General features: G+C 53.4%; 1 protein-coding gene across 5 annotated transcripts; it reads left to right on the forward strand.

Moving 5' to 3' along the window:
• Positions 1–375: 375 nt before the first annotated feature.
• Positions 376–23,084, forward strand: LOC111166690 (BOLA class I histocompatibility antigen, alpha chain BL3-7-like). Of its 5 annotated transcripts, none has more exons than XR_002642664.3 (10): positions 381–712; positions 1,813–1,946; positions 4,459–4,566; positions 9,718–9,978; positions 11,367–11,642; positions 14,003–14,272; positions 14,391–14,486; positions 14,812–14,844; positions 15,023–15,166; positions 16,795–23,084. XR_002642664.3 is itself a non-coding variant. In XM_022558636.3 (9 exons), the coding sequence occupies exons 3-9, from the start codon at positions 4,518–4,520 to the stop codon at positions 15,085–15,087; spliced, it is 1,050 nt and encodes a 349-aa protein (XP_022414344.2). In that variant the 5' UTR covers positions 383–712; positions 1,813–1,946; positions 4,459–4,517; the 3' UTR covers positions 15,088–23,084. The 5 variants fall into 5 exon arrangements, 3 of the variants coding, with proteins under 3 accessions (XP_022414346.2, XP_089761296.1, XP_022414344.2); XR_002642663.3 differs by having other exon boundaries at positions 382–712; positions 15,934–23,084; XM_022558636.3 differs by having other exon boundaries at positions 383–712; positions 15,023–23,084.
• Positions 23,085–23,142: the final 58 nt, after the last annotated feature.

Below are 23,142 nucleotides of genomic sequence, written 5' to 3' on the forward strand. Positions count from 1 at the left end.
CCTGGTCAGAATTCAGGGGGTCTGTGAACCCAGATGGGGAAAATAACCTTTATTTTCACTAACTTCTAGCTGAAATTTAGCCATTCATCCCGTGATGAGTAGAGGTAGCAAAGCTCAGTGGTGTTAGGACCGTTGCCTCGGTCCCAACAGAAACCACAGGTGTTTTCGAATCACATGACAGTTGTCTCAGACACCGCCCGACTTTCCAAATGGCTGTAACTTGAGCTTCACTGCCTGGTCTCGTGGTCTCGTTTCGTGAGGCAGCAGAGAAGCATATGTGCTGTCAATTACCGCAAACAATTGGGGTTTTTTCATGTTTTCTTTTCCCGAGCCCACCAGAGGGCGCCATCAAGGACCTGCGGGCGGGCCCCAGGGTGCGTGCGGTGGAGCCACAGCCAGAGCCCGGCCGGAGCCTGAACCTGAGCCAGGGCGGGGTCGCAGCTGCCGCGGCCCTGGGGACACTGAGCGCTCTCCCGCCCGGACCCCGGCGAGGGACGCGTCCTACTGTCGGCCGGCGGCCGGCGTTGGCACGAGGCCCCTGCCCCACAGCTGAAGACGGACTCCACCGGGACCGGCACCCTGGGGCAGCGCGTGAGGCTGCCGATCAGGCGGCCGCAGAGTCCCGGGAGTGCGCGGGACCGGCGGTCGCCGCCGCCACCACCGCTGCTGCTGCTACTGCTGCTGTCGGGACTGGTGCGGGAGGGCGCAGCAGGTAACCGAGCGGAGAGGTGTGGGAGCCGGGGCGGACCCCCAATCGTCCCCCAGCCTCGCGCCTGTGGCGGTGCTAAGGAGAGATCCACCAAGAACGCGGAAGCTATTCTGGGTTTGGGGGAGGGGGCCGGATGGTGAATTGGAGAGCTGATCCAAGATCGCAGGGGTCGCTGAGCCCCGGGCTAGGCAGGGCCCCTGTTTTGCCGCCTCCCATTTCAGACCCCTGATCGGACTGAGCGGTCAGGAGGGTGGGGACCCCGGGGGACCCAGCCGACGCCACAGCTTCCTGGGGGTCCCTTGGCCTCTCTGGAGGACGCCGCTCGCGCTCAGCTCCCAGGGCTGGGTCCTCCAGGAAGGCCCTGGGGAAGCTCCGTGGAGGCAGGAACCTGAGCGCCGCCTGCACAGCCTCTGCCTGCTAGCTCGGCGAGGCACCTGCCCATCGCTATAGGTCTCCCTGGCTCCTTGGCGAGGTTCTCTCGGGTTGCCCGGGCAACCCCTTGTTGAGGTGGCGGGTGATGCGGAGCAACAAGGATTTTTCTGACCTAGCGGGGAATTTCCATCCTTTAGCCATTTCCGTTCTGCGCGCAGAACTGCAGGGCCGGACCTCCCCCGGGATTCCCGACCGCTCCCACCGAGCACCGCCCACCCTGACCGCACAGATGCCCGAAAGTTTATTAGCACAGGCGGGAAGTGTCCACCATCATGGCAGTAATAATAGCTGATGTCCTTTATTCCAGGCTCTGTTCCAAGGGCTTCATGTCCAAGAAGCCATTTCGGCTCTTAGAACATACAAAATTTACAATTTACAGATTTAAAATAGGGCCCAGAGCGGGCGCTAGGTGGCAGCACTGGGACCCAGAGTCGGAGTTCTTAGCTTTTTTGTGCTTGGACCCTGTCTCAGAATGTTTTTAACACAAAAAATGAAATACATAGGATTCCAAAGGAACCCAATTATGTTTTTATAAAGCTACTAAAAATTTAAATAGAAATATAAGTTTGTGATATGTAATATATGTGCTTCTAAGTTAGCACATTAAAGAATGCATTAGATAGCAACAATTCCCAGAATTTGGAAGTAGTGAGGGTAAAGCATATTTCCAGGTGTCTGCAACAACGGTCACGTGATTCGAAAACATCTGTGGCTTCTATCAGAGACCAAAGCACAGGTTCTGCAAATCCTGCTGAGCTCTGTTGCCTCCATTCAGCATGGGAGAAAGGCCAAACTTCAGCTAGAGGTTAGTGAAAATAAAGAGGTTATTTTTTCCCTCCAAGTTGAGGCTCCTGAATGCGATAGGATGCATCTCCAGGAGGATTCAGCCCTCAGCTCCCCATGGGAAACACTTGAAGGAGAATCACCCTGGATGTCTGGGCAGGAGATCAGTGGAGAGAATGGCGCCAGGGATGGGGACGAGTTTGGCCAGTGTCCCTGGAACAGGGACCCCAGGGGAGTGGGGCTGTGAACCTGAAAACCAGGACTGGTTACACTGTGTCTCTCGGCCAAGACTAACCAGTCCTGTTCTCAGGTTCACACAGCCCCTGAGGATCCTTCTTACAGCTCCCCCCAGGGGTGATACAGGGGCGCATAGGCGATTCCAGTTCTGCATGGCAGGGATGGTCATGGGTGTGTGTGCATAGACCCTGTAGCCTTGTGAGGGGAATGGTCAAGGCTGGCCCAGGGGGACAGGTCTCTAAGCCAAGGAGGAGGGAAGGAATGGAGGGTGACCCTGGTGCATGCCAAACTGTAGGAAAGAGATGGCACATGGCAGGGAGGTAGCTAGGCATCTCCAGCAAGCCCCCTCAAACACTCCTGGGTGCCAGGCTTTCCCTGCAGGAGGTGGAGAATGAAGAAGTGGATTTCAAGGGGCAGATGTCATGAGTCATGCAGCAGGGAGTTCTAAGCCTCATAGCAGCACCCTATGACAAGGATTCAATTATTATCCCCATGGTAAAGATAGGGACACTGAGGCTCAGAGAGGTTAACTGGCTACCCAGGGTCTCACAGAGTCTCACGGCACGTTAGGATTTGGGTTCCAGGCTGGCTCTGGAGCCCATGCTGCCTCAGGCAAAAGCTGAGGCAGGGAGTCCTGGCCCGGTGAGAGGAGATGGCAGAACTAATCTGTGGCCCTTGGGATCAAAACTGTGAGAGACAGATTAAGTAGAGATAAATGATTACAAAGCTGGTTACTACAGCAAAGCTGGAATTAGGGCCTGGGGAGTGGGGGTGAGAGCAGGGTAAGGGTCGTACTCCTGGGTATCTGGCCTGGGCAACCAGGGGGCACCGAGACAGGAGCAGCATCAAGGGCAGGCTAGGGGCGGGACTGCAGAGGCGAGCCCTATAGAACTTCAAGGGCCATGACCACTGAGACTGCTTCTGGTCTCCCTCTTCCCTTTTCCACCCTCCTCCTCATGTGACTCTGCGTGCCCTTGTTACTCTGCCTCCCCCTTCCTGCACTCCATCTCAGGTTCATCTAAGCCAGGGATTCAGGGTCCCCTCCCTGCTGTCCGCAGCCACACCCTTTCTCTGGCCCAGACCTTGCCCTTGAACTCCAGCCCATAGGACCTGACCCAATTTGGCCTCAAGGAGAAACTGAGGCACGAAGAGGCAATCTAGCCCTTTTTTTTTTTTCCTCCCCAGACTCATCTCTTGCATTTGTAGTCATCCTTTGACCTTGGTTTTCCTGAACACACCACACTCTTTTTCATTCCAGGCATTCCCATGTGCTAGTGCTTTTGCCTAGAGCAGTTCTTAAACCTTAGAATCACCCAGAGGGCTTGCTGAACTACAGAAAGCTAGGACCCACCCCCAGAGCTTCTGACTCAGTAGGGCTGGGGCCCAAGAATTTGCATTTCCCCAGGTGAGGCTGATGCAGCAAGTTCTGAAACTACACTAGACTCACACGAGCCCAAAATTTCCTTCCCTCCTCACCCACCCTACTTCCTGGTAACTCACACTGGTGAGGTCTCCTCCAGGTTTCAGCCTACAAGACCCCTGACCTCAGCACCCTTCTGCCCCAGGATGCCCCCGGCACCTGGTACTTCTGCTCCCCGACACTTGTCAGCCCCCACTGGCCTTACTGGATCTGCTTGTGTAATTGCTCAGTTGTCCCCTTCCCTGCCAGACCTGAGCTCCCTGGGGGCTATGTCTGTCTCTCTGTCCCCACACACACCCCCACCTGGCTCAGTGCCTGGCTTGTAGTAGGTGCTCAATAGTTGTTTGTCAAATGAGTAATATTGCAAGCGGAGAGAGGTCAGGGCTGGCACAGCTGAGCAGGTGGGCAGGGCAGAGCCAGGTAGAGCCAGGAGTACCTGGGCAGCACATGAGAATCACCTGGGAGTTTTCAACGCCCGCAAGTGTGCAGCCCTCCCTTACCCCCAAATCCACTAAATCCATATCAATGGCAGGATAGTCAAAGCAGCGTTGGGCAGCCGGATGGAGAACCTCTAGCAAAGCCCAGTCCTGGTTTCCCTCCTCTCTAAGTGGGAACAATCAAGACCTGCCTTACAGGAATGCAGGGAAAACACCACGAATCAATACTTGGAAAGCTCAGGAACCACACCTGGCACCAAGGCCCAGACCTCAGCCCCGCTGGCTTTGTGCCTGGGTGCTGGGGGGAGCTTCCAGCCACTCCTTCCCGTTCAACGTGCCTCTCATTGTCACTCCGTGCTGTCTCTCCCAGCAAACATAAGGATACGTAGGATGTTTATGCCTTGAGATTCATACTTCCCTTTTCCATGTCTCCCTTGCAGAGAGTCCCTGGGGGCTGCCCTTGGTGGCCGATAGCCCGGCGGCCAGGGCAAAGGTGGTGATGGCAGAACTGGGACACCTGAAGTTGGAAAAGAAGCCATGGCCTACAAGTAAGATCGTGCCTATCTGCTGAACAAGGAGTAGGATGGTGGAGGCCAGGAGCCCCCAGTCTGCAGGAGGCCGTGTGCACAGTCTGGGAATCTGGTGGACTGTCTTGGGGTGGGGGAACTCTGCCAGGGTAGAGGACACAGAGGCCAGAGCCTTTGGAGGGTGTCCCAGGGGATGAGACCTGACCTCCAGTGAGCTGGCCCCTCACTCAGTCATCTTTCCCCACCCCCGACTCCAGCTCTCTTCTTCCCACGGCCACCTCTCCCTTCAGAATAGGAAAGCTCTAAGACTAAGAAGATGAGGTCTCCATGCCTGTACTTCTTCCTTATTTTCATTATCTCACCGAATGCTCTAGCACCCTGGAGCAGGTCAGTTAATTGCATCCACTTACAGATGAGGACACCAAGGCTTGGAGCTGTGAAATAACTTCCTCAAGGCCACGCAGCTAGGAACTGGCAGTGCTGCGTGGATTGTGGGGGAAGTGAGGCAGATGCACAAAAGTCTCCTGGGCAGAGTGGGAAAGGGGCTGGCCTTCTCCCTCCTTCACCACAGTCAGAGGAGAAGGTAAAAGGCTGGGCCAAAGCGGGTGCAGGACTGCTCCTTGTTGGGGGCTGGCCACATGGCCCAGTGACCCGGAAGTGGCAGTGGAGGGGGTCGGGGGTGGGGAGCTGATGATACAAACAGGCCCTGAAGCAACGATGGGCATGTAGCCACTTCCTTAGGCCATGTCACAGCGGGAGCAGATCCCCCTGGATGCCTGCTGTGTGTCCCCCACTTCCTCCTGCCATGGTCCCACAGTGCGTGGCACTGACCCCCCAGCCTGGCAGGTGGTATCACCTCCAAAGCCAGGAGATGGCCTCCTTCGGCTTCTTTTGCCACACTCTGGGCTGCAGCCCAAGTCATGATGATCCCTCCTGAGCCCAGTTAGCAAGTGGGAATGTAGTCCCAGCTGAGACGGTCCTCCTGGGGAAAAGATGGGAATGGGCAGGGTGTGAGCCCCTGCAGAGAGCCGGCTGGGCTCTCAAGACCATCTGGCAGGCAGAGCAGAGAGCAGTGGGATTTTCAGAGAGGAAGGGATGGCAGGCCCCTCCCTGGATACATGGGAGGCGGTACCTGGAAGTCAGCTGAGGGGGTCACAATCACGAACTTGCCCTAAAAGCAGGTCCTTGACTCTCAGGATGGGTACCAGATGCCGGGATGTAGGCCATGGTGAAGCAGTCCAGGGCAGAGCAGATGCCAGGAACCAGAGCCCTCGTGTCAGGGAGGGCTAGGCCAGAGGGCTATATCCAGGCCATTCCAGACACCATCTGGACAAGCCTGGGAAGGATTCAGAATTCAGCCCCTTCTTTCACCTACTACACTGAATCACACCACCATTTTATTTTTCCCCTGCATTCTTGCAGCAGCCTCAGAACACCCCAAGCATGCCCCTGCCTCAGGACCTTTGCACTGACTTTTCCCTCTGCAGACCTGGAATTCTGTCTCCCAGATCTTTACATGCTGGTTCCTTGAGTTCTTTAATAGTTTCCTTTCTGGGAAGGCCTTCCCTGCCCATTCGATCTAAAATTTTCAACTCCTCCCCTGACATTTTGTATGTCTCTGCTTTATTTTTTTCCCTCAGCACTTATCACTATCCAGCCTACCATACCTTTTACTCCTTTATCTTGCTTATCCTACATTCATGTAAGCTTCCTGACAGCAGGCACTTGGGGCTCTTTGGGTTATCCCAGCCTCCCCAAGGCCTCGGAGATAGCCAAACGGTAGGTGCTCAGAAAGTACTTGCTGAGTGGGGCGGCAGGGTGGGCCCTACTGGGCCATATGATCTAGGCTGCCAGGATGAGCAGAGCTGAGCCATCTTAAATTGCAGCCAGGATGGTGTCTTGGGAGGGCAGAGAGTGGAGAGATGCCATGGGGAGGGGCCTTCTCATGTGTCCCCAGCCACTCAGTGTCACCCAGAAGTGGGTTCACTAAAGGGCGGGTGCAAGCCAAGGATCACCTTGAGAATCTGGGTGCACAATCTGTTCCTGCCTTTCACTACTGGTGTGAGCTTTGCAGGTGGCTTTGCCTCCCTGTGGCTCAGTTTCCCCATATGTCATAGATAGGTACAATAGTACCCTCCTGATAAAGTTGTTATGAGGGTGACCTGGCCAACATCTTATAAAGTGCTCAGGACAGGGCCAGCCCCTAAGTGCTTTAAAAGTGTTTCGTAAATTTTAAAATATATGTATATATATTGATCGACTTCCCTTCATTTTAACCAAAAATAACTGGCCACTAAAGCAGTTAACATTAATAAATAGTAACATTACATAGTAAGCAAGGTCGTGCACCTGCCCTAACAGAACGACCAGGTGTGTGTTGCTCCCTTTCCCATCAGGCCTGACCTCAGGATCGCGTGCTCTTTCCTGCATTTTCCACACCTGGGGAAGAGCACATCAGCCCCTTCACGGCCTCTTTGCTTAGGTGATGGGAGCACCAGGGTTCCTGGGCCTCTACTTCTGTGTCCCTCAGTCTTTGGCGCAGCTTTCAGAGGATGTCCTTGCTCCCAGATGGTGCATTCTCCTCCCTCTCTCTCTCCCTCCCCCCTCCACTACCCTCCCCCGGCCCCAGGACTCACTGGCCACCAAACTCTCAGGACCTAATGGGCTTCAGTCGAATACTATTTGTTTCCTGTAGCTGCTGTAACAGATGACCACAGCTTGGTGGCTAAGAGCTACACATTTATTCTATTTCAGTTCTGGAGGTCAGAAGTCCAAAATGGGTTTCACTGGGCTGAAATCAAGGTGTTGGCAGGGCCAGCTCCCTAAAGAGGCTGTAGTGGAGAATCTGTTTCCTTGCCTCTTCCAGCTTCTAGAGCTGCATTTCTTGGCACGTGGTGCCTTCCTGCATCTTTCTCTTCTCCATCTTCACATCACCTTCTCCTCTGACGTCATGGACTCTCCCTCCGCCTCCCTCTTCTAAGGACACATTAGGGCCTGCCTAGACAATCCAGGATAATCTCTCCATCTCAAGATCGTTAATTTCATCTGCAAAACTCCTGTTGCCATATAAGGTAACATTCAAAGGTTCCAGGGATATCTTGGGGGGCCATTATTCAGCCTACCACACTATGCTTCCTGAGCTGTGGAGACAGAGGCAGGACAGGAAGCCCAGCTGGCATGGCTTCCTCACCACCCAGGAGGCCAGCAGCTACCCAAAGACACAGGATCTTTGCCCTCCCTCACTTCCAGGGCAGGTAGAGCTGCTGCAGATCAGAGCCAAGGAGTGGGTGGGTCACCTTGACACAGAGAAACCGTAGCCTCTGTTCTCCCCAACGCCTTTGTGCCTGTTCACAGCTGCCAGCACAGGAGCACCCCACACTGATCTTAACTCAATGGTGTGCAAGCAAACAGCACCGTGAGAGAGACTCCAGGCATTTCCCAGGAGGCCCACACCAGCCCAGACCCGATGTTAACCCTTCACTCAAACACTCCTAACATGGACCCCTCTTGCCTCCCATGAGGAGGTTTCTCCAGCCGTGAGAACACCTCTTTCCTCAGCATAGAAAAAGGCAGCGAACCCTGGGGAGAGAATCTGGGCTGCCCTCTTTCTAGTGCATGCCTTTGAGTGCTATACGTGGCCTCCCCTGGACCTCGGTTCCTTTATCTGTAAAATGGGGCCAACCACACTGACCTCTTAGGTTTATTGTAAAGATCAACTGAGACAGTGAGTGAGGAGCCGTTAAACCAGTGCACACAGTGGTCATTCCAAAAATGGCAGCTGTGATTATTGTCATTGCGATTCATGTTCTTATTTTTTGTCCAGTTCAACAAAGGCCAGAAGTAAGTGCTCACTGTGTGCCAGCTGTGCTGCTAGGCCCTGGGGAAACAGCGATGACAGAGTCAGATGTATTGCCCACCCTCATGGAGTCCCCAGTTTCACAGGGAGCACAGGACACTATTGAGACCCCTCTGAGGGACATCAGGCTGAAATCAGGAGGACTTCCTGGAGGAGGAGGCACCTTACTGCAACCTGAGGAATGAGGAAACTGGCTGAGAGAAAACAGAGAGGGGAGTGCCCAGGGCAGAAGAAACAGCAGGTGCAGAGGGCCTGGGCGGAGTTTGGTGTGGCCTGAAATAACAAGAAGGCAGTAAAAAAAGAGCTGTGAGTGGGGAGATGTGTTTGACTTCTCCTTTCTCACTTGAATGTTCAACCATCGAGCACCTACTGTGTGCCAGAAGCTAATCTAGGTGCTGGGGAAACAGAACAATCCATACAGGAATCGCTGCCCTTAGGGAGCTGACATGGCAGAGGAGAGACAGACCATTAACAAGACAAACAAAGTGCATATTCTCTAGGAAGTGTAGTGCTATGGAGAAAAATAACAGAGACAGGAGTGTTGAGAGACAGGAGTGTTGAGGGATAAAAACTTCTGAGCAAGAAGTTTTTAAAAAATTAGGTAAGAGAGTAAGCCAGGGATATCTCTGAGAAATGTGGCCTGAGTTTCTTAAGATACAGCGTTTGTTTTAATAGCTTGAGTCAGGACTGGCTGCTAAGTAGATTTCATCTCCAGCACCACGTTTAATTGATGAGTTGGCGCTTTTGGAGACATAGTAGAGAGGCAGCATTTGGACTCAAAGAGAAAAGAGATTGACTAGTAGCGTCTGCTGTGGGAGCAGGAGGGAGTGGGGAATGGAGTCAAGATGCCACCAGCTTGGCGGCAGTGATTCAAGCTAAGAATGATGGCCAACCTTTCCCAGGTATGTCTGGGCAATGAATAATTCCACATACATTAAGCTTCCAAACAACCAACTCTTAAAAAGAAATCTTTTTAATTTGAAATGGGAAACCAGACAATCATACTTATTAGAGATGAGTATAAAGTATGAGTAAGTAGGCCCTGAGTGAAGAGCTGAGAAACTTTCTGGGAAGAAAATCCATAAGCCTTAATGCATGAACTTCGTTCTCAGTGTTTGACTGATTCTGTCTATATTTAAACTCTTTGGATGCCCTTATATTTTCCACTGAAATTCCCAGTTCTTGCTGATAACGAATTCTCTGGATACGTTTCCACTGCCAACCCTACCCAGCACACTGACCACCCCCCCCCGACCCCCACCCAGTGCAGACCCAGGCAGTCCATGTGAGCCTGAGACCGGTCTGTTTTTCCACAGGGACACACTCGCTCCACTACTACTACCTGACCCTATCAGAGCCAGGCCCAAGCCTCCCTAAGTTTCTGGCTGTAGGCTACGTGGACGACCAGCCCTTCATCCGGTTTGACAGTCGTGTGGGCAAGGCTGAGTCCCAGGCCCCATGGATGACGCCAATGGATGCCCAGTACTGGGAGACGGAGACCAGGAAGCAGGAGAAATGGGCGGAGGTGCAGCAGGTGGAGATGTGGACGGTGATGGGCTACCACAACCACAGCAGTGGTGCGTTGGGCGGACTCCCCGTGCTTCACGCTCTGCACGCTGACCCTCGAGGCAGCCATGCCCGTCATAGGGTGTGGGACAAGCTTCTGATACTTGGCTCTTCTCAGTCTCCTTCCCCCACAGGCCAGTGCAGCAAGCATCCACAGGAGAACAGGGCCCATGATATCTCCCCCCTCCCCTCGGCTACCCAGGGTTCTGGACCTCAGCATTCTGGGAGAGGCTTTTCCCTGCCTCACGCACCACCCTCAAATCACACCTGCCCACCCCAGGTCCTCAAGATGCCATCTCAGCTTCCCCATCTCAGCGACAGCGAGCTTACAGCTACCACCAAGGCTGCTGCTAATTCTCCATAAAGCGCTTATGGAGCACAGCTCGTTCACACAACACCCTCCTGCTCTGTGGCCAGACACACCCAAATGACCAGACTAAAAGCCTCGGGTCCCCAGAGGCCTCAGAAAGAATAGATATAGGGCTTCCCTGGTGGCACAGTGGTTGAGAGTCCGCCTGCCGATGCAGGGGACACGGGTTCGTGCCCCGGTCTGGGAAGATCCCACATGCCGCGGAGCGGCTGGGCCCTTGAGCCATGGCCGCTGAGCCTGCGCATCCGGAGCCTGTGCTCCGCAACGGGAGAGGCCACAGCAGTGAGAGGCCCGCATATCGCAAAAAAAAAAAGAAAGAGTAGATATAAAGGACTGAGCCTGGGAAGGGCTGTGCACCAGCCCAGGGCCCCCGGGATAAGCATGGCATGACATAGTCTTAGCACTGAGGACATTATACACCCATAAGTAGTGTGGGATATGAAATAAGGATGTGTCTAAATATGAACTTGAGTGTTCGTCCCACATGAGAGGCCCAGCAGGTTTCTCAGCCCAGGCTGCTTATCAAAATTACTTGGGAGATTTTTTTAGATAAACTTATTTATTTTATTTATTTATTTTTGGCTGCATTGGGTCTTCGGTTCTGCGCGTGGGCTTTCTCTAGTTGCGGCAAGCGGGGGCTACTCTTCGCTGCGGTGCACGGGCTTCTCACTGCGGTGGCTTCTCTTGTTGCAGAGCATGGGCTCTAGGCACACGGGCTTCAGTAGTTGTGGCTCACGGGCTCTGGAGTGCAGGCTCAATAGTTGTGGTGCACAGGCTTCGTTGCTCCGTGGCATGTGGGATCTTCCCAGACCAGGGTTAGAACCCGTGTCCCCTGCACTGGCAGACGGATTTTTAACCACTGCGCCACAGGGAAGCCCCAGTTTTAGTTTTAGTTTTTGTTTTTTAAATGCTGACACCCTGTCCCTCCACCCTTTGGAGGCCCCTCTGGGTGGTGGGCTTCTCCGTGCCTCTCAGGGACTTGACACCCCCGGCCACCACTAACCAAAGCCTTCTTACCTGCACACACAGGGATGCACAGCACTCAGCGCATGTTCGGCTGTGAGATCCAGGAAGACGGCCGCTACAGGGGCTTCTGGCAGTTTGGCTACGATGGGCAGGACCACCTGTCGCTGGACCTGGAAACCCTGAGCTGGGTGTCAGCTGAGCCCGTGGCCATGCGGACCAAGCACTGGTGGGAGACAGAGCGCTGCTACGCAGAGTACGACAAGGCCTACCTGGAAGGCCCCTGCCTTGCCTCTCTGCACAGATACCTGGAGCTGGGAGGCCAGAGATTCAGCCGGAGAGGTAAGGCCCACCCTGTGGCAATGCAGAATGGCCCCATGCTCCCATTCTCGAGAGCCATCCCATTTGACAGAGAAGCCTTTGGGGGGGGGGGGTGGTGAGGAAGCAGGCAGTGTCCCCCTGGCTCAGACAAGCCCACTGGGACCCAGAAAGATGGCCAGCTAGCCAACAGCTTTTTCCTGCAGAGGAGGAAGAAAGCCCAGACCACAGGCCTTCAAGTGAGGTGGAGTGGGGAGTTCTGGAGTCTCCACTGTCCCAGTGTGGTCTTGGAGAATAAACCCCCTTATTCTGGGCCTCATTTTGTTCATCTACAGAGCGAGTGGGTTAAACTAGGTGCTCATAAAATCCTTTTGGGGTTTAACATCCTTTGGCTCTGCTCCTTGGGAAACAGACCCCAGGCCCCAGGGGATAGCATCCCTCACCACTCCCTGGACCACTGGGGACTGCCAGGGAAACTGAAGCCCTCTGCCCCTCTCCTCCCTCATACCCCTCATGCTAAATATGCTTCCCAGACTCCAGGTGCATCGCAAACTTCTCCTGAACCCAGTCAGCAGGGCTGGTGACACAAGGGCTGGGATGGACACTAGGGAAGGTGGGTGCTTTGGGGTGCCGAGGGTGAAAGCCTCGCGGCTGTGGTGGTCAGGGAGGCTGCTGGGGGTGGGGCTGATCAGAGCACCCAGCACACCGTCTGGTGATTGAGCAGCGGGATGTGAATCAGTTGAGGTAATGGGGAGGATATTCCTCAAAGGGAGGACAGGACAGGTAACATCAGGAGCAGAAGATGTGATTATGAGAGCAGAGCGTGGTGGTTCAGGGCTCAGGCACTGGAGCCTAGCCTCTAGATACACAGCTCAGCTCCAGGATTTGCTGGCTGTGTGACCTTGGGCAAGTTACTTGCCCTCTCTGTGCCTCAGTTTCCTCATCAGTATCATGAGGATGGTAATAATACCTGCTGCCTCCCCAAAGCAAACATATTGGTGTGCGTTAAATAAGTAGTGTGGGACTCTCGTTCAGCACCAGGTGTTGTCCTATGTCCTTCACCTGGTAGATTAGTCAGGATTCTCCACAGAAACAGAACCCACAGGATGCACAGAGAGAGGAAAAAAGAGATGTGTTCTAAGGAGTTGGGTCACATGACTATGGAGGTAGAGAAGTTCCAAGATCTGCGGTCAGGAAGCTGGAGACCCAGGAAGAGCTGATGTTGCAGTTCCAGTCTGAGACCAAAGGCCTGAGAACCAGGAGAACCAATGTGTAGTTCCAGTCCGAATGCTGGAAAGTTCAAGACCCAAGAAGAGTCAGTGTTCCTTTTTTTTTTGCGGTACGCGGGCCTCTCACTGTCGTGGCCTCTCCTGTTGCGGAGCTCAGGCTCCGGATGCGCAGGCTCAGCGGCCATGGCTCACGGGGCCAGCCGCTCCGCGGCATGTGGGATCTTCCCGGACCGGGGCACGAACCCACGTCCCCTGCATCGGCAGGCGGACTCTCAACCACTGCGCCACCAGGGAAGCCCAGTGTTTCATTTTTTGAGTCTCAAGGCAGGAGAGACCCGTGTTCCAGCTCAGTAGTCAGGCTAGAGGAGCTCCCTATTACTCAGCCTCCTTGTCCCGTTCAGATCTTCAGCTCAGTGAATGGGCTCACGCACATTGCAGAAGGCAATCTGCTTTACTGAGCCCACTGATTCAAATGTTAATACCACCCAGAAACACCATCACACACCCAGAAAGATGTTGGACCAAATGCTTGGGCATCCCGTGGCCCAGGGAAGTGGATACAGAAAATGAACTATCAACCCTGAATTACGTCATTTGGAACTCGAACTCTGAGCGGAAGGAATGATGAAGGAAGGCCCTGAGCGCTGGCAGAGGGCTGTGGACCAGAGTCAGACTGGGCTTCATGGCCAGGATGTCCAGCTCCGGAGCCCACAGTCATAACCATTCTCATTATAGGGTCAGAGAAGTATCATCCTTCTTGCCCTCATTTAACAAAGTCTTATTAGGCACCTCCTGTATGCAGGAAGTCACAGGGGGAAGTATGTCAAGCCTCTGAGAAAACCCTAGAGTCTCTGTAGGGAGAAGGGGGAGGGTCAGTCTAGGGCCCAACAGCCCCACCCAGGACCCTCCTTGGAGGTTGGGGGCAGGAAGTCATATCCCCCTCATGGAAGTTCCCGGGACAGTGCCCCTCTGGAATGGTGGGCAATGGGTTGTCCCTGCTTGCAGCAGTAATTGGGTGCCTCCCCTGGAGAGAGACCCTGTCCCTATTTCCTTGTCCTCCACCCTGGAGGATGCGGGAGGAGCCCGGGATTAAGCATGAGGGATGGGCAGAGCGCAGGCACTAACCAGCCTTCCTCGCTCCCCCTCTCCCTGCAGAGCCACCCACAGTGCGGATAACAGAGCACTCGGCCAAGGATGGCGGCACCATCCTGAGGTGCTGGGCCCTGGGCTTCTATCCACACAACATCTTGCTGAGCTGGTGGCTGGGGGAGAAGGAACTGGACTCCGAGTATGCGGAGACACGCCCCAGTGGGGACGGCACCTATCAGACGTGGGCGGCTGCGTGGGTGCCGGCGGGGAAAAAGGCCCAGTACACCTGCCGCGTGCAGCACTCCAGCCTGAACCACACGTTCACTGTGTCCTGGGGTGAGGAGCTGGGGCTTGGCCCGGAGCGGGTGAGGAGGGGCTGGGGAGGGCCCAGGGCACCTGGAGACAGTCCCATGGACTGGGGGTGGGGGGGGCCCTTTTCTCTGTCTTTTCTTAGAGTCCTCTCATCCTGGACTTACTGCCATGGTTATCTCCCTCGTCCTGGTCTTGCTGGTGGTGGTTGGTGGTGTGACCTTGACCAAGTGCATTCAAGGTAGGTGGGGAAGAAACAAAGGAGTGGTAGGCCCTCTGGCTGGTCCAGCCTTATGGGGAAGAATACTGTGCTCCCATCCCTGCAGCTAGAACTGTTCCCTCCTGGGGAGCAGCAACTACTGCTGAGGTCCTGCCCCCTGTCCCCCACCTGTGGAAAAGCCCAAACGTCCCCACCCCACAGCTGCATACCACCCCGAGGACCCTGCAGATCCCACAGTCAGGGGAGACCACTGGGCCTGACTTTGGGAAGGGCCCAGAGCGGGAGCGGGAGGGAGAAGGTGGGGACACACCACCCGCCTCCTCTCTTGTGTTCTCTTTCCCCACAGCCAGGAATAAGGAATCTTACGAGCAAGCCCCAGGTGACTGTGGGATGGACCGGTTGGGGAGAGGAAGTCCCAGGTGTTCTCAAGCATGGCGGGGATGCCTTGGAATTCAGGATGGGGGCGGGGCATGGGGTGGGTGCTTTCCCTGGCCTCAGCCTCCTGCCCCATCCCACCATCCTGGAGCCGGGGTCACCTCCCTCCTTTCTCCCTGCAGGTGGAGAGGACCCCCATAATTCCCAAAGCCCAGCAAGAGCAGGGGCTACTCCACTCATCTGCTGACAGAAGGTCACCGTCACAGATCAAGGAGGTGTTTTGTGGGGTGTTTGGGGACCTGAAGGCCCCCGGCACTGGCTGGCTGGTATGAAATCTGACTGTGAAGGGCCCACCCCACCCCAAAACTGAGGCGTCCTCACCCCTATCAGTCTTGTTACAAGTGGTCTGTACCACTAGGATGGCTTTGCCATCTTCCTGAAGTCCTTTTAAAAGTCTAATTATTTCCTGTTTCGGGGATGGGGAGAAGGGCAGTAGTAATTCCTCAGATTGTTTTACACTTGACAACTTGCAAAATGGTTTCATGTTAAGTGTAAATCCTACTTGAGCTTCTCAGGCACCCTATGAGAGTTTGGCTATGTTATTCTCATTCCCACTTCCCGAACGTGAAAACCAAGGGTCTGGGCAGTCAGGGAAGAACCAGAATAGTCAAAGAGTTACAGGGGCAGCATCCTTCATGCACCTGCTAGCGTCAGGAAGAAATGGCTGAATGCCTGCCTCATTTATAAGTGTGTTCTTTTATGTATGTCTGATCCGCTTTTGGGAAGATTAGAGTGTTGGGGCTGTGAGGGTGTAGGGGAGGCGGCAAGGGTGGGAACATGTGTATGTGAGGGTGTGTGGCTGTGTATGTGTGAGGGTGAGAGGATATAGGGTGTATGTGAGGGTGAGTGTATATGTGGTGTGTGGGTGTCCTTGTGTATATGAGGAGAAGCTCAGAGAGACAGGTGCCTGGGGGCCTGTTCGTTGGTCCCAGGCAGCTGGAGGATGAGAAACAACACAGGCCATATTTTCCATTATTTCCTGTCCTTTTGAATGATTTGAATTTTTACAATAAGCACGTGTTACTTTTACAAGAAGGGAAAGACCCCTTTTCGCTGTGTCCCGTGGAAATGCTTGTGAAGGATATGTCTGGAGAAGGCCCAGCCTCACCTTTGCATCTTCAGTGGAGCAGAAACCCCATGTCTCCTCTGTGAACAAGAATCCAGTCTCACGGCCATTTGATGTGCTAAGGGGCTGGGACTCCAGAGCCCTGGCAGAGAGAGGGAGTGCTCATAAAGGACACAAGGCCAGACCCCTCCCAGGGCACCCTCTGCCTCCCCTTCAGCTGACCCCAAGGTGTGACAGAGCCTCCCGTGGGGACTTTTGAAACCTCCGTGTCTGCAGCCCTGGGAGGCTCCGAGCCTGAGGATGTGAACGACTAATACTAGAAAAAGATTCAGCCTGCCCTGGTGGCCTGCAGGGCCCCAGCAGTGAGCTTGTAATTATCCGATTGTCCTGAAGACGTGTCTTAAATGTCTGTCCTTCTCAGTGATGATGTCATGTTCCGTATATGCTGAGCAAACCAGATGCTAAGCAGGGTTCTAAGCACTGCACTGTATACTAAGCTGTTTAATCCTCAAAGCGCACCTGTGCGGGATAATTAATACTCCTGTGCTACAGGTGAGGAAACTGAGGCCCAGGGTCCCACAGCTGGTTCATGCCAGAGCTGGGATGTGAGGCCAGGTAGTCTGGCCACTGCACCAAAAGTCTCAATGACAACTGTGCTATTCTGTAAATAGGCAAGCAAGTACAGGTCTGCAATCCCTTACCCGCAATTCTGAAATCCAAAAAAAAAACCGCCAAAAGCCAGAAGTTTCTTCCTAACTTTGTCGTCATAACCTGACCTGGGGGACTTCCCTGGTGGTCCAGTGGTTGAGAATCCGCCTTCCAATGCAGGGGACATAGGCTCGATCCCCGGTCGGGCAACGAAGATCCCACATGCCGCGGGGCAACTAAGCCCATGAGCCGCAACTACTGAGACCGTGTGCCACAACTAGAGAGCCTGTGCGCCACAAGTACTGAGTCTGCTCGCTCTGGAACCTGCGCACCACAACTAGAGAGAAGCCTGTGTGCCACGAGGAAAGACCCCATGTGCCGCAACTAAGACCTAACGCAGCCAAAAATAAATAAATAAATATTAAACTAAAACTAAAAAAAAAAAAAAAACTGACCTGGGAGAGAGGTGGGAGGAAAAACAAACAAACAAAAAAAAACCTTAAAGTGAAGTCAGGTTCTGTGCTTCCACTGCAGGGGGCGTGGGTTGGATCCCTGGTCGGGGAACTAAGATCCCATATGTCGTGTGGTGTGGCCCCCCCAAAAAAGTGTTATTCATGCTCGTTTATTCCTCTAGTGCGCCTTTTCACAATTTTCCACAGAAATATTGATCTGGGGGATTATGGGGTGTCACCCCAGACCCCTCTGGTAGTATTATGTAATATTCAGCATCCATACCTGGGTAGCTTTCTAAAGCCCAAAGAATTCTAAATTCTGAAATATATCTGGCCCTAAGGGTTTCAGGTAAGAGATTATGGACCTGTATTAATAAGGTTTTGCAGCAATAAACATGTTTTATTTTTACAGTTGTCTGACTGTATGGTGAGACAAGTTAGGAAACAGGGCAGGTCTGGCCCCTACAGATAGGAGGCACAAGTGCCCAGGTGGACCCTCAAGGTTCCCTCAGCCCTGGATGCACTTAGGTCCTCCTGAGCAGAAGTGAAACATTCTTCCCTGGGGAAGGGGTAGAGGCAGAGTGTGTGTTTGGGGAGAAGCAGATTGGAGGAGGCTTCTGGCCAGTCATTCTCTCTGAATTGGTACAGCTGTGTCACCTTTCTGTATCCTACACATATCACCAAGGCTTCAGGCTCCTCTACACACCTCCCAGACCCACCTCCTCAGCTTTGGTCCTGCCCAGCCAAGTGTAGACCTTAGACTGGCAACTTGCATGGCTTCTTTTTTTTTTTTTGCGGTACGCGGGCCTTTCACTGTTGTGGCCTCTCGCGTTGCGGAGCACAGGCTCTGGACGCGCAGGCTCAGCGGCCATGGCTCACGGGCCTAGCTGCTCGGCAGCATGTGGGATCTTCCCGGACCGGGGCACGAACCCGTGTCCCCTGCATCGGCAGGCGGACTCTCAACCACTGCGCCACCAGGGAAGCCCTGCATGGCTTCTTTGATGCAAGGGCATTGAATATTCAGGGAGCCTTAGATAGAGGGTCCGGCTTCTATAAGTGCAAGCCCTGGGCAGAATGGGCCGGAAGTTCCCGTCCAGTTCTGTGCTTCTCTGTGTCTAGGACCCTGAATACCTCTGGGGCCGCGGGATTATAGGACCATCCCTCCAGATGAGGAAAAGGGGCAGAGAGGCCATGGACTGGAACAGTCCCACAACAGCCCCTATAGGACAGTAGCAGGGCCCCAGGCACCTGCCACCCAAAGGCTACAGTCATTTCGCTCTTCCATTAGCCTCATTGGCTACTTGGTTTAGAAACTACCAGGGGGCAAAGGCCGAGCGGTCAATATCTGTCCTGGATATCCATCGGCAAACCCTAGTTTTTGCACCTCACGGCCTTTTCCTGCTGGCTTTCCTCACCCTCTGTCCACTCGGCCTCCTGCCTTCTCACCAGAACACGACATCTGCAAGAAGTCCTGGAGCTCCGGGACCAGGGGACTGGTAGACGGAAGTGCCTGAGGTGAAGAGACAGCCGCTACGCCTACCCTGGCCTGGGGCCCCTTCCTCCCCCTTCCTAACCCTTCCTTGCTGAAGCAGCCCTCACCGCAACTTCGCACCCCAGGCAGAACCTACCAGCCTTTATGCTGCCAATGGCACCGCCGTCCTGACGTTCAGGAAGTGCCTGCTCCATGACTGGATTATGAGATCCTTGGCAACTGAGCAACTTCAACTTTATTTTGTTTTAATCATCTTTCCCTTAGAGGCTAGTTCAGTGTTTTGCCCATGGAACCATAAAATACATTTTAGGGGAAAGAAACAAAAAGTATATAAAAATAAAAAAATAAAATAATAGATTTAAGACCTAAAGGGATCCTAAAGCATCTCTAGGAGCCCCTGATAATTTGACACTCTCACTAACTACCCCACCCCGTCATGTGACTCCCCTCTGCTGAGGTCTTGAGGCCTCTCACATTAGAGTCCTTCCTGTCCAGGCTGTGAGCTCTCTCAAGTGTGTCTCTCTCTTACCTCCCACCCCCTCCCCAACACAGATTGGTCTAAGTCTGGTGCACCTGCAAAAACTGAAGCAAAGGCAGGTGCTTCAACTAGCACCTGCCAACCAGGTAGGAGGTGAACCTAGGGGCCCTGAGTCTGATTCCACAGAGGAATGAACAGGCCCAGAGAGCATGGCAGTTTCCCCTAACCCAGGCTTTACTCCTCCCTCATTTTTGTTTCTCTGCTTAGTAGCAGCTTGTCAGTGGTTTCAACCGAAGTCCGGGGCTATGGGCCCAACTGGACCAGCCCGGATGCTGGCCTCTCTCCTGGGTTCCTTCCTCAGCCACCCCTACCAGGTGAGAAACTTGTCAGCAGGGCACTGACTTTGTGTCCTGAGGGTACTGCCACAGACCTCTCCTGGGAACTGCTTCCCTCTGTCAGCCAGACCGGGCTGGCTGGGGCTCAGAATTGTGGGATCTCCACCCGAAGACCCACCCCTCGCTCACCCTGTGGGTAGAGTCCAGACTTCAAGGCCTCAGGCCACCCTGATATCCTCCGCACCCCCCTTTGCACAAATCTCACATGCTGACCACTCACTCGGGAGTCCTGCCCCAAACCACAATTTTTCAGGGGCCACTACATTCAGAGCAGAATCTCTGGCTGCTCAGTGTGGCCTGGTGCTTTGTGATTATGTGTCAAATGAATGAAGGAATTCATTAATGAATCATGGGTATTCAGTGAATGCCATTAGAATCCAAACTCACCGAATGGCAAGCCTTTCTTACAAGCCATCTTCGATGCAGCCTCACTCCCCCAGTTACCCTCACTGTCCCAGCCATGCCTGCCCTCCCCCAGGGCCTTCCAGAATCCTGGAGACCTGGCCATCCCTGCCATGAGTACCATGATGAATAATGCAGGACGTATCCAGGGAGCCAGGGCCTGGCCAGATGGGAACATACGACAAAGGCCAACTGGAAGGCCCAGCCCTGGGCTGGTCGTTTTTTTCTCCTCTAACTTCCTTGCCCCTCCAGGCACCTTTGCTCCACAGTGACAGAGCCAAGACAGGGAAGAGACCCAGGAAGCCAGAGCTATCTGCACTGCAGCAGGGGCAGAGGAGAAGCTGGGCCTGAGTTTAAGGAAAAGCAAGGCTGACCCACTGGTCATACTCACTCTGTCCAGCCAGGACCTCTGGAATCTGACTGGGAGGAGAGAGTGCTAGGGTGCTGGGGACGAGCCCGCGTCTTGAACCCAGAGGGGAGAAACAAGCCAGAATTGTAACATCAGAAGGCATTCTGGAGGTCCTCCGTTCCAGCCTCCTAGCACAGGGGTCAGTAAACTTTTCCTGCAAACTGTCAGGTAGTAGATATTTTGGACTTTTATGGCCACATACAGTCTCTGTCCTAATATTCACCTTTGTTTTCTATTTTTACAACCCCTTTAAAATTTAAAAATTGTTCCTTGCTCTTGGGCCTTACAAAAAGAAACCGAGGACCAGATTTGCCAACCCCTGGGTGACCAAGCCCGTGCCTGACTGCCTCTCTGATACCTCTGGTAAGTGGTCCCCAGTGTCTGTGCGACAGGTAGCTGCCGCCTCACCATAAACTGGAATTTAATCATCTGGGGTTCTTCAGCCTGAAAAGGCTGATGTAAGTTTCCATGGATACATTTTCTGAAATCAGAGTCCCGAGAAAAATGCGCTGGCAGCCACCACCATTGCTGAGCCCTCATTCCTGAGTACCCTCCGCCGCAGCTGTTTTCCCAGTGCCCCTGGGACAATGGCACCTGAGGCCCTGTGTGTGCCGAATGGTCTACTCCAACAGCCCACAGCTCCCAGCTGAGTTCAGGAGAAGGCTAGCAGTCTTCCTATGAATACAAGAGTGTGCCTCGTTGCTGAGGGTGCGGAATTTGCAAGAGGGCTTAAAACCAAGCCTCCCGTATACCCTGATAAATAACAGCTAAGCCTCACAGCCGGAGGGAATCTAAGCAAAGCCCCTCTCCCAGCTGTCACTTGGATTTGAGGAGACGTAATTCAGAGGAAAAAGAAGATAAAATAGGTATTGAACTTTACAGGTCTTTATTCACCTAGGTATTCTTGATAATGGGTGTCCACTCTATGTTCCTTTTAAGTCTCAACAGTTCCTTCAGGATGATCCCACAAGCCTTCTCTCACCATCTTCTTCCACCCATTCCCCCTTGCTCTTTCTCCAGCTCTCCTTCCCACCTGGGCTCTGCTCCCTGGGGCAAGCAGGAACTTGCTTTTATAAGCAGCCCCCTCGTCCCTTGGTCTGCTCGCCAGCTCTTTGCCCACCCTCTTCCATGTGCAGGGGAGAACCTGCATTCAGAGATGGGGAAGTATTCCAGTCTTGAAACTCAGTTCCAGTCCTCATGGCTCATTTTCCCCGTGGCTTCTCAGGGTCAGTCATGACCTCCAGGATGGTTCCCAGATTGTATATGGGAGTTTACTTGCTAGTTTTCTAACAAACACCACCAATAGGTGTCCCACCTTAGGCAGGTCAGACCTGGGTTTCAACTCCCTCCCTCTCCAGACAAAAGGCTCTCAGAACCACTAGCATGACAGGGAATTCCCTGGCGGTCCAGTGGTTAAGACTCTGAGCTTCTACTACAGGGGGCACGGGTTCGATCCCTGGCCAGGGAACTAAGATCCCGAGCACTGTGGCCAGGAAGAAAAAAAAAAACCTAGGATGACAGATGGCATATTATTTTTCCCCTCAGCATTCAAATCACTTGACCCTACTCAAAGTGGGAGAGAATAGGAGATAAGGGAGAGTTTCTTCTAAGGCTTATCTACTACAGGAAAGGAATATAGTGGCAGGTGATGAGGATAAAAAGATAACTCAAGGGCTTCCCTGGTGGCGCAGTGGTTGAGAGTCCGCCTGCCGATGCAGGGGGCGCGGGTTCGTGCCCCGGTCCGGGAGGATCCCACATGCCGCGGAGCGGCTGGGCCCGTGAGCCATGGCCGCTGAGCCTGCGCGTCCGGAGCCCGTGCTCCGCAACGGGAGAGGCCACAACAGTGAGAGGCGCGCGTACCGCAAATAAAAAAAAAAAAAAAAAAGAAAACTCCAGTGGGCACTGTTCAAACCGTTTTACAATTAATCCAACTTCACAACAACCCATGACGTGTGTGCTACTACCATCTTTATGTTGCAGATAGGGAGACTGAAGCACAGGGATGTTAAGAAACGAATCCAAGGTCACACAGAGAGTGACAGAGTTGGGATGTGAACACAGACTGGTGCCAGCCTCAGGGAAGAGTCTCCTGCAGGAGACTATGCCTGGGCAGAGGCTTGAAGGTTAATTAGGGATTATATCCAAGTGAAGCAGTGAGGTGAGAGCCTTCTAGGTGAGTGAACAACATGCCCAAAGACATAGAGGCAACAGCTTGGCCTGAGTGTCAGAATCTCATCTCAGGTGAATGGTACTGGTGGCTGAAAGATGGACTTAAAATGAGGCCAAGTGACCCTTCAGGAAACTTCTTGTCCATTTGGAAGCTATGGGGTCAGATGTAGGCTGGAAGGAACAGAGATAGAGAAGACCTAGATCTGAGGAGATAAAAACCAGCAGGACTTGATGGTAGCAATTTGTTGGGTTCCATTTATTTACTCAGCAGATATGTAGGGAGTACCTGCTATATGTTCGGCACTATGACAGAGGAGCTATGTGTACAATGTTGAATAGCACGTTTACCATTCTTGCTCTGTGGGACTTAAGAGTCCAAGCTTGGGCCCAGAGAGGGAAAGGAAGGGATCCAGGGCTCGTTGAAGTTTCCATTAGGGCAGGTGGAGTTCCTCAAACCAAAGTGACCAATTATTGAGGGGTGCAATCACTCCAACGGGTGTTGAACAGCATCTTATTGAAGTAAAACAGAACATATCAGAGTGACTTGAACGCCCTAAGGAAAAGAACAATTTCCGCCAATTTTGTTTCCGTCATATATGTGCAAGTCTATATTGGATCAGTACGTGCAATGTAATTCTTACTGAGGGTCAAGTTAAAAAAAGAAAAAAATAAACCTTGTGAACGTTGGGTGAAGGATGACCGCTCGCCTATAACTCTATACTCCTTGAAGG

The sequence above is a fragment of the Delphinapterus leucas genome, unplaced genomic scaffold (assembly GCF_059928025.1).
Source record: "Delphinapterus leucas isolate spDelLeu-1000000601 "Yukka" unplaced genomic scaffold, BTC_Dleu_Yukka2 spDelLeu_asBTCV2_sq25, whole genome shotgun sequence".
NCBI lineage: Eukaryota > Metazoa > Chordata > Mammalia > Artiodactyla > Monodontidae > Delphinapterus > Delphinapterus leucas.

What these genes read in the sequence shown, in the direction of transcription:
- LOC111166690 (XM_022558636.3), top strand. Translation starts at nt 4,518, where the DNA reads ATGGCAGAACTGGGACACCTGAAGTTGGAAAAGAAGCCATGGCCTACA. An exon ending in CTACCACAACCACAGCAGTG is followed by an intron (nt 9,979 to 11,366) that starts GTGCGTTGGGCG and finishes CTGCACACACAG; the next exon opens with GGATGCACAGCACTCAGCGC. An exon ending in CACGTTCACTGTGTCCTGGG is followed by an intron (nt 14,273 to 14,390) that starts GTGAGGAGCTGG and finishes GTCTTTTCTTAG; the next exon opens with AGTCCTCTCATCCTGGACTT.